Raw genomic sequence first — 11,021 nt, forward strand, 5'->3', positions numbered from 1 at the left:
TCGGCTCCCTCTCCCGGGCAGGTACTGACCCGCTGATGTGTTTTCTCGGCACAAGGAGGCACCGCTCTCCTGTAATTCCCCAGTCCAACCCTTCTGTTTTTAGCCTTTCGGGCTCTTGAGCTATTGGGCTTTAAACTTGCCACCTGGCCAGATGAAATGTGATAGAGGCAGCGCAGGAACCGGGAAGGGACCCCCGCTCTCCGCTGGCCCACTGTGCACAGGACGGCTGCGCTGCCCAGCGCAGCTGCGTCCCTGGGGTTCAGCCTTGCGGTAAAGCATCGCCGTGCCCAGCCGGCGAGGGGGTCTCCCACGGGTGCCGTGTCGTGCAGCTCCCGACCTTCCCGGGGAGCCGGGCTCTGCTCGTTGCCGGGGGCTCCGGCGGGGCCGGTGGCAGGCTGACAGCCGCGCCGGCACACGTGGCTTAGGGCTGCGCACATGAGGTGGGACCTCCCCGCTCCCCTCCACGCCCCGCTGCAGCAGGCGAGGCTGAATAAAGAGATGACGACCGTGACCGGCGGAGCAGGCAGGAGCCGGGGGGACAGGAGAAGGTGTAGCGTTCGGCGTGAGGACAGTTTCAGCTACGGGAAAGCGGGTTTGGGAGGAAGCCTCCTGCTGTCCCCCGAGAATCGCCGTTAGCAGAGGCTAGCTCGCAAATACTGGTACCCGGGATCGCAAACGGCTCCTATTCAAAGATCATCTTTCCGCTAGACACGACGAGTATCGGCGGGCAGCCGATGCTGAAAAACCAAAGTTGCACTGCCGTGCGGATTTGCAGAAAAAATTACATCCATCTGGCAAAAGAACGAAGCTCTTGGCAATAACTGCGCCGGCAGGGAGGGGAACTCGACCCGCCAGCCTGCAGTCCCCACCGAGGACGGCTCGCAGGGCGCGACGTAGGCGACTCGCGTAGCCAGCGGGAACTGCAGCCCCGCAGGATGACAGGGAGAAGCCGACGGGTGCAGCCTCCCCAGCGGTTCGCAAACCGATACTATCTCGGCAAGAGATGGCAGCTCGGCTTTCGTTCTAACGTCAAAGGGAATCCACGGCAGATGGCAAAGGATCTGCTCTGGGGGAAGCGGTCCAGCAAGAGCCGAGGAGAGCCGGGTCAGTTACACGAGGGACAAGGTGTGTTCATGTAAGTATTACCACTGACGTGCAAAGTATCTCACGCAGGCTGGAAACAAATCGTCTGATTTTAGCTTTTGCTTTCGAGATCTCGCAAAATGCAACGGGATTGTTGTAGACGAGAGGAGAACTCCCTGTTTAACGATCCTTTTGTGCCTTTCCTCCTCCCACTGAGCGGAAACCGGTATTTAATTTTATGATACAGGTAATTGCCTTAAGAAGTCTACTGTTAAGCAAAGATACTTCAGCCTTGGCCGCACTTTATCGATCCTATAGAAAGATAGTAAACAAAACCGCCTAAAGCATCGCTTTATAGCCTACGCTAATGTTTTAAACTTCTCTTTCAAATAACCGAGTAGTACATGACTTGGCAGAGAGCACAACGCGAGACACGGCCGCACAGGAGGTCTTGCAGGAGTTGATCGCCTTAGCAGTGTAACGCAAGGGAAGCGGATGTTATTTGTTCCCCCCTCCCCCGAAGAGTATAAATTTGCAGGCGATCAAAGCTACGCTGCTGAAACATTGCTGGGCTACCAAAGACGCCTGATTCCCAAGGAGCCGGCCGGCAGCGGGAGCCGGCCCCGCTCGGGCAGCGGGCGCGGTAGGCGGAGGAGCAGCGCTCACTAGCGGCCGCACCGCCGCTCGCCGCTCCCGTCCCGCCGCCTCCGGCTCTGGCAACGCTCCGGGCTCCAAGACGGAGATAAGGAGGAAGACGCACCCGTCCCTTTTTCCTCAGAACGGCCCTGCTCGCATCTACGCCACTCAAGTATAATACTGATCATCTAACGGGCTGTTTCCAAGGCAGGAAGGAGCAGTCATCTGGATTTGAGTAGAAACCAAACCCTATGACAAGAGCTCTCTGGGGGGCACCCGTAACCCCAAGGAGCAGTGGGAAGGTGTCTGCAGCCAGCCCGGCCCTTCAGGCATCAGCTGAAGAAAAACAACAACATTGGGTGCATCTTGTGGTTTATGTTTAGCTGCGGTTTGAGTTACACTAGATTCAGCCCAGATACTTCTATTTTCAGCACACCACACACCACTACTACTAATCAGTACTCTCAGAAAATGAAGCTTAGGTGAATAAATACATGACCATCACAAAGATCAAAGAGCTTTAGATTCAAGTCCAAGCTCAAGAGTCCTCCAGCCGTGCAAAGCCAGCACTTGCACATTATTTTTATAGTTAAAAAAGCATATAGAGACTAATTAGCCAGCTTTATAGCTTGCAGACATTCTGATTAATTTGTAATATGTTTCATGAGCGTTTGGTACCCTTGAGATGTCATACAGCTTCTAACACTTCTAACCCTAATGAAGCAGGACACTGTTTTCCCAAAGGACTGAAGACAGCTGAATCCTTCACAAAACAGCAGCTCGAATCAATATTAGAGCTGTCATAGCAGGATTCCACTGTGAACTTTATGTTAATTTAGAATTAGTACACTACCAAATATAGTAAAAGGTTTTTATAATCAGCTTAATTTGCTGCAATTGAAAGAGAAAGAAACATTGAACTGCGTGACTGAAGTCTACTTTCAAGGTGTTCACTATATTCCCTCCTTGTCTCATACATACCCAAAGTAATTCAGTTCTGTCCTCAGTGGAACTGGTTGACCATCAGTCAATTCCCACACACAACAAATTATTGCAACTTTGATTAAGGAAACATATTAGAAGGAGCTAACCCTGGTGTTCCATCTTTTGCATAGAGTAAGCGTAAGTTATTAGGTGTAACTACTCAAGGTCCTGCTGAAGTATTTTAAACATGGGAGTACCGAGATGCTTAGAATGTCAGTGGGAAGAGGGGAGAAAGTATAAAATATTTATTCCTCTAAGTATTTAAAATACCCTTAGCACCTTAAAGTTTATTACTGTTTGTGACTTGCATACATAATAAATACCCTAAGGTAAGTTTGAATTGCCTTGTGTTTCCAATGCAACTCCAGGCTGGTAAGGTTGAACATTTTATTCTTTCTTGAGGAGGAAGCAAACCATCCCCTGTGCTTCCTATCCCACAGAACAGAATCAAGGAGACTATAGGAAGAAAGCACTTCCTTAGCTCTGAGTGTTCCTGTTTAAGGGTAACTGTTGTTTGTGGTTGTTTTTTTTTTTTAAACAAAAAACAAACCCAACTGTTTCCTTAAAAAGCTAATGACACAATCATGGGTGCTGTCTTGTAAGCCCAAATATACGAGTTCCTGAAAGGGAGGTGATGAAACAGTGATGCTATGAAGCAATTAATTATCGAAGATATTTTAATGGTGGTCCAAAGCTGGATTACAGGACAATGTGTTTTAAGAGAGAACTGCAAACTCAAAAGGGCACAGATGAGAACTCAAAACTAGGGAAGCAACATCACAGCACCCTGCAGACACAAACCTCTCATAGGCTCTTAGCCAATGTCCCAGCTGCCAGCAGGGAACCTAACCAAAAAGCCAGCGAGCATGCCAACCAGGCGGTCAGACAAGATGCTGCTGCTGGAAGGAGATATATCTAAGGTTCAGCCTCTGTCTAGTACGGCTGTGAAACGTGGTTCATCTATACTGACAGCTAGTGCTTCAGTGCTGGAGAAGAGAAGATTCAGCAAAACCAACAGGCTTAAAATACTGCTGAGTAAGCATCACTGTTACAGTGTTGTTTTGATTGTAATTTTTTCTTTTTAAAATATATCTGTTCTAATTAAGTTAAATTAGCATATACCCAATTAGTATTTCCAAATATAAAAAAATTGAAGTTAAATCACTGGTTTATCTTTAGCCTCAACATTCAGAATGAGGAATTGATGAGCAGTACGTCCCTTTTAGCACTTTCAAAGAACTAAAACCGGTTCTCATTCATACTGACTGACAAGTTGAAATGTGTGGCAAGTGTTCATATGCTGAGCAGTTAGCTTTACAAAGCTTCAGGAAATAAAGAGTAAAAGTGTTTGTAGACACACATACTTGCCTCCAAAATTAACATGTCTAAGGAACTCTTTGCCATTTTACATTGAACTAGATACATACATATGTGTAAAATGCAGTATTTGTGAGATTTTTCAAAGTAGAGAGTTTAAAGTAGGTAGATTATATTCAGCAATTATTCCCATTGAGAACAACTATTAATAAGGATCCCACTAACTCTTTTCCCAAACACCTTTCTAGTTTATTAAAGGAAGAGTAACAAAATTGATGCACTTTTCAAAGAGTTCTGGTAACAGCAGTGAGCAAGAAATTGGAAAGCATCTGTCAGTTATTTGAAATAATTGGGTTTTTGCTAGCATCAGAAGCCAAAGTAAATAAGTTTTCACTTAACTTTGAAGTGTATAGAGATTTTTGACAAGACGTATTAGAAAATTTAGTTTATGACCTTAAAGAAAGCATGAAAACAGTGTTCCCAACTCTCATATCTACATCTCTCAGTATTTCATGTTGTACGCAAGAGTCCCAATATCTGTAGGCAGATGATAAAAGCCATATAGAAAACAAACAAACAACAAAACCCAATAATATAAAAATTGGGATTCTCCAAGTCTCTAGTGCTCAGCTGTGGGGGAAGGACTAAAAAGTTGAATTGTAAGCAGCCAAAATAAATAAAACCACCTGAACTGTATCCTGAAATCTCAGTACTTCAGTTTAAAGCATAAAATATGACATTAAACAGATACTAAAGCAGTCTTGTAAATGTAGAAGGTATATAGAAAGGAAAGCACATTAGCACTTGCACAAACCATCATTTTTCACAGCTATAAGCTTTCACTTCCTACATTAATTTATGACTTTTGTTGGCTGCATCTAGCATGCTATGAGTACCAATAGTTTAGTACTATATTAGACCTTTCCAAAGGAAGATGTACTTCAACTGGTCTTATTTGTAAGAGTCCTTCAGCACAACTTTTATAGTGATAAGAATTGAAAAAACCCAACCAAAACCAACAAAAAACGCACAAAAACAACTATTGTGACACATGCACAACTGAAATATTAAGGCCAAGTGACTTTTACACTTCAGTTAGAATCAAAAGTGAAGGAAACTCAGTTCACAGAAATATTGTTGAATATGCTTTTAAATGAAACTTTCATGAACACTTGTGTGCACGTAAGCTTGGTTCTTCAGGAACAGAAGGTACAAATGTTTTCAAAGCTGAGATCATATTAGAAAGTAAGCAATAAGAACTAAAAGTTAGTTCTTCCTCAGCCTCACCAAACCAGTTCAACTCAAATCCAGAACAGAAAGAGGAAGGTCCAGTAAGATCCTACTCAAGTATAATAAATAAGACCAATAAATACCTTTGCTAGGGACAGAAACATCCAGGCAGAGATAAACATTGGGAAGCGATAGTACCTGGCACACGGACTGAGATGAGCCACACCGCTCTACCCCTTCTCACCCAACCCTGTATTCCACAGGTGCACAAACACTAAGCTCATATGGTTTAGGCATAAAGTATTTAGCTCTTAGTGACAGAGGACTCATTGCCAAATTTATTTCTTCCTCCTGCTACCACTCTTTCTGTGTTTACTCATATACCAACTTCAAAAGAAAAGCCTTCCTTTTTAATAAAAGGAAAGTCAGCTTGTTTATGCAGGTTTGTTTTGTTTTTAAATAGTTATCCTTTATAGCTACAACTTCAATACCAATTAGTCAGAAATATCAGTGAACCCGAAACGTTCATCACATAAAAGTTTACTTCTAATACAAACCAGCAAAAGCTAATCTACTTACTCTCTAAAATACTTGCAATCCTTAAATACCCACAGGCAACTGAGATTCATAGAAAAATAGTCTTACCTTTTTCTTTGAAGAAAAATAATCAGGTACACAAAACAACTGTTACAGAGGTTCCTTGTTCCATAGAGTATGAAGGATCTTCAATAGGAGCAAAACCTTAAATAAAACCCAAAGCTAGCCCATACTCAGTACAACTGCTGAGGCATCACAGAGTATGAAGTGCATATCAGTAGGTATATTTATAAAGCTTAACTGCAATTGCCTGTTACACTTTCTCAACACAACACTCTCTCTAATGCTGCAGCACATGACTGGAGCTGTAAAAGCAGTAAATCAGTTTCCTGCTTCTTTAACTGATTGGCTAATTAAGACCATAATCAGTAAACTATTTACACATGGAAACAAGACCATCCGAATTTTCTGACTCTTCACACTCATTTTGTGAGCTCTTCTGTTTAAAGCAAATAGAAAATGTATGTTACTTTGAATTTTAATCAGTATTTCCAGTAACAACGTGTAACAAACACATTCAAGAATTAGGGTTTTTTCTCTTTTCACAGAGGGAGAGGAACATAGAAATTCATAAACTGTTCAGTGAAGATTCCTTGCACTCCAGAGCATACAATTTTGCCAAAAATCCAGGACCAAGCTATTGTCTAAGATTCTTTTTTCTCTTCTTCTGGATTCACACACACAACCCCCCCCCCCACATCGGTATATGCCCGACTATTTATTCATCTGGATTCTCATACTGATCTTGCAGAGTGACATGCAAGTACAACATAAGTCAAATTCAACTGTTCCTTTGCACAACGTGGAATTTTATAAAATTCTAATATTAATTAAACAAACAGTAGCTTTCTGCACCAGCTCATAGAGCAGAACAGTCCTACCATTTGACAATTAGCAGTATCATCATTACCAGAAACTCTGAACTTCATGAAGAAAGTGAATAAGTTAAAACATTTGTCTTCTTACTCCAACATACACAATATTTTCAACTCTTCCAATACAGTACACAATGAAACTAATTTTTCTGGAAGGCTGAATAGCTGACACCATACTCAAGAATTATTCTTCCCTTTCTAGACTTACTCCATCTCCTCATTAATAACATTCTTTCACTAAGAAGTAGAAATCTGTTTCCAAATATTTAATTATAATTGGAAAAAGATTACAAAATACAATGTTTTATTGTTCTTGGGACTACAGAAATTTATTACTTGAGTTTCTCCATTTCCTTCGAATTCGAGAAAAAGTAACAAGCAAAACAAATGACAAAGAAAACTAACAGATGTAAGAACTAGTTTCATTAATTAAACTCAAAAATTCAGAAAGGATTTCACCAAATAAATTTCAATGGCTGAACCTGGCAGATGCCATTCCTCACAGAAGTGCTGCATTCCTAGAATGAACTAATGCCCTTCAGTAATACAGAAATTCAGTCACTTAGGCAAGTCGGGACTTGAGAGAGACCAAGAGACCAAGAGACCAAGGATTAGCATCTCCGAACACTGGAGTAAGCTGAAGCATTTTGGATCCTCTGTCAATTCAGAGCTCATCATGTTTTGCAGGGTCCATACTGGGTTTGATGAAGACTCCTTCCATTGCTTTCCAATAGTTGTGATGATTAGCAGTAGGCATGCCATGAACTTCCCGCTGGCCTCTAATGGGATGGCCATACTGTTCCCCTGTTATTGAAAGGAACACCTCAGTTCCTACGTGCTTGAAGCGCACTGCATCCTCCCGCTCCCAGTAAGTCCCACTGCATTGCACAATCCATATATCGAGGTCATCTCCTTCACCATCATCACCAAAGGCACTTACTTCCTGTTAGAAACACAAACTTCCTGAAGTGAAAATGTAAGCAAACACTACCAATACACACACAAAAACATCAACCACAAAGTCAGCAGAGTTTAAAGGCAAGGATGGAGAGGAAAGAAAAAGCTTTGTTGCACTGCTTTGTCAACAGTTACCAAATCCAGAAGTAGGAAATTTCTACCATTACAATCTGAACACAAAGTGCCAACAAACTCCAACACGTAATCACAGCAAAAAGTGCCAACAAACTCCAACATACATTACAAACGAAATGAAAGAGGACTTAAGCGTAGAGATCAGAACAATTCTTTTGAGAAAAAATTCAAAAGAAACAACACTAATGCTGATGCAAATTTTCCCCACTCAAAAAAGTTTGTAATTGCAGACATTTAGTTTTGTAGTATGACCATCTTCATAGTTACCATTGCAACAGGTTTTTTTCAGCATGTGCTTTTACCACAATGTTTCAATAATTTGGCTTATTAAGTAATCATATTCCTTTTTTACTTAATTATACCAAGCTTACAATTGGGTCAACAACTATTCTGGTTTGCGCTCTTTCTTCAGATAGACAGCTGAATAGCTCTTTAAAAGCATAAAGATGACCATTAAAGCAAATTAATTCCTGCTTAAAAAAAAAAATAAAAAAAATTGGATATTAGATTTCATTATGCACCAAAAAAAAATTCCAAGTGTTTGCAGAAACCGGATAGGCTAAGCACCAACTGTTTAGGACTCCAGACAGCCTTTAGTACTTAAAAATCTGATAACCAGAAGTGATGAACAACTTGAAAACAGAACTGCAATAGTTTGTACCTAGCAAGCTAAAATTTTAGGATCGTGTTAATTCAAGTTTATATAGTCCAAAAAGTGTGAAAGACAACATACTAATTGAAAATCCAACTTCTGTTAAGAATATGAAATAAGTTTGTGTTCATAACTACATCATATTTCAATAATGCCGTAAGTCACAGTCATGACAATCTCTGGGAAATCATGCAAACTCTCCTTTCACTTAGGTAATGTGCAAACACAAAGTAAAAATGAAGAAACACAGTGACAGTTGCTGAACATTTTTACATTAATGGTAATGTTATGCAAATTGTCTAAACTGACAAATGAAAACTGGGGGAAGGTTTTAGAGTCCATATGTTCTTTAAATAATTCTTCTGAAATGCTATTTTTTCATCACTTTCTTTGTTTCAATAACCAGATCATCTAGATACCCTACACAAAACTGGACCTTATTCTTTCAGCCACTGTACTCATAGTAAAACACAAACCTTTTTCACAAAGAGTCAAGTGTTCCAACTTTGAATGTAATGACCTATCTACATAGCCTGAAGCAAGACTAAAATGACTACTAATGACAAACCTCCAACAAGTTTGCATTATTTATTTTAAGAGAGATTTTCAATCTTGGAGAAGCGTTTGTTCAAGGACAATACTGGGACCTAATTACAGTTAGAAGTTACAGTCTTCTAGAGATGAGAGATGTAGAAAATGGTAAATAAATATGGCTGTGCGAACAGATTCATTTTTTCTGTGGAAGAAGGACAGATAAATAAGAATAGTGAACTAAAAAAGGGATAGCAAGATGATGACTGAGACTAATAGATTCAATTACCAAGGAACTTGGATATAGGATTGCCTACTGTTAGAACACATGATAAGTTGCCTTGCTCTAGAGCAATCTTCACAATGTTGAGGGAGGTGCCCAGTCTCCTACACCTTGAAAGTGCTAAATGTTTCAGAACAGTCTTCCCAGTGAAATGGTGCAGAATAAAAAAAAAATGCAGATTTGTCAAAAGTACTGTGAAATACCAATACTGGTACATATTAAATTTTACCTCTGTCAAGAACTTAAATACATTATTCCAAGATGCAGAAAAGCATATACTTGAACTCTGGATATGCACAGACGTACTGTTTCTGGCAGCTGGTACCCAAGCCTGTTTCTTCAAAACATGGTCAACAGCATGCACTATTTATACAAAAGCTTAAGATTTAAAACAACTCACTTGGTTATTGGAGAGTGGTGATGGGAAGTGATGAGTGTGTAAATTTTTTCCTGTGTTAACGTGCGTAAGTCGTATAGCTTGCCCACATTTCACTGGTGTCCCGCGCTGGCAACTGCCATCACTCTTCCCACGAATCCGCCAGTAACTGTTAGCATCATCTGAAGCTTCAACTCCTGTCACTGACTGTTGCCCGCTTCCTGTTCGAATAGAATTAAATGGCAGGAGACTTAGCCCACTTCCCCAGTTCAAAAAGTCCTGAAAGAAGTAAAGAAATTTGCTCTAATGTTCTCATGCCTTCATGTTTAAGGGATGTTTAATTCTCACAGTCCATTTACTGACTGCAAGAGGAACGCAGGTACCAAATAATCTTTCAGATTGAAGAAGTTAAACACAGCATGTGTTAGTAGATGCAAACTGTCAAAGTTCATGGTGAACACACCAGAATAAAATCTATTCCATGATGGATACTATTCTCACCATCCTGCCTTTCTCAAAAATACTACCAAGTTCTTTGTGTCCCCAAACAAACCAGCACCCTTGTTGCCAGAACAGGTGCTGGGAAGGTACTGCCGAGGCCCTAGATACAGAACAGAGCTCATCTCAGGGAAGAGGACATCCCTGTCACATCCCCACCCCGGGACCTGTGTAGCACAGCTGCAAGGTCTTCCTGTACCCCAGGCCTCCGCATCCTCCTCTCTCTGCCAGGCTGCCAGGTCTCCAGCACACCCCACAACCCCATCCCCGCCTGTCCCTCTGCACCAAGGACGAGAACTTGAGCAACTTCTAACCTCCTCCTCCTCCTTCCCTGCCACCCCTCATTGCCTGCCCCGCCATTTCCCTCCCATCCCGCCAATTCCCTGCTTCTCTCATCACCTGTCCCCCGGCCACTTCCTTGCCCCCTCGCAGCCACTTCCCTGCCCCCTCACAGCCTGTCCCCCCGCCATTTTCCTGCCCCTCTCACTGCCTGTCCCCCCAATACTTCCCAGCTCCCGCCATTTTCCAGCCCCCCCTCACAGCTCCCCGCCCGCCACTTCTCAAGCCCCCGGCCCCTCACCCCCTGCTCACCGGAGCCGTACTTGACCTCGTGCGAGTGGAGCCGCACGCTGTGGCGGGTGTTGAGCAGCTTCAGCACCGAGCCGCAGGTAACAGCGCCCGGCGCCGGTTCCCTCCCGTGACACAGCCCACGCAACAGCGCCAGGAGCAGGAGCGGGAAGAGGCGGCAGCCGCCCCGCATCGCGCCGCAGCCCACCCGGCACCACCGCCCTCAGCAGAGCGCGCTTCCGCACCCCCTCCGTGGGCCGAGCCAATCGTCTCACGCCAGCACCGCGGCCGACCAATCCC

At 42.8% G+C, this 11,021-nt stretch overlaps 1 protein-coding gene and 1 long non-coding RNA gene across 2 annotated transcripts; one reads left to right on the top strand and one right to left on the bottom strand.

Moving 5' to 3' along the window:
- The first annotated feature begins 506 nt into the window (after nt 1–506).
- Nucleotides 507–3,043, top strand: LOC142604228 (uncharacterized). The gene is made up of 2 exons (XR_012838119.1): nt 507–1,135; nt 1,214–3,043. It is a non-coding gene; the product is annotated as an uncharacterized LOC142604228 (long non-coding RNA).
- Nucleotides 3,044–4,719: 1,676 nt separating this feature from the next.
- On the bottom strand, nt 4,720–10,980 carry SDF2L1 (stromal cell derived factor 2 like 1). The gene is made up of 3 exons (XM_075769895.1): nt 10,746–10,980; nt 9,681–9,877; nt 4,720–7,665 (listed from the first exon to the last, which is right to left on the bottom strand). Exons 1-3 carry the CDS (start codon nt 10,912–10,914, stop codon nt 7,387–7,389), a joined length of 645 nt encoding a protein of 214 aa, XP_075626010.1. The 5' UTR covers nt 10,915–10,980; the 3' UTR covers nt 4,720–7,386.
- Between the last annotated feature and the right edge of the window lie 41 nt (nt 10,981–11,021).

The sequence above is a fragment of the Balearica regulorum genome, chromosome 17 (assembly GCF_011004875.1).
Source record: "Balearica regulorum gibbericeps isolate bBalReg1 chromosome 17, bBalReg1.pri, whole genome shotgun sequence".
Lineage (NCBI taxonomy): Eukaryota > Metazoa > Chordata > Aves > Gruiformes > Gruidae > Balearica > Balearica regulorum.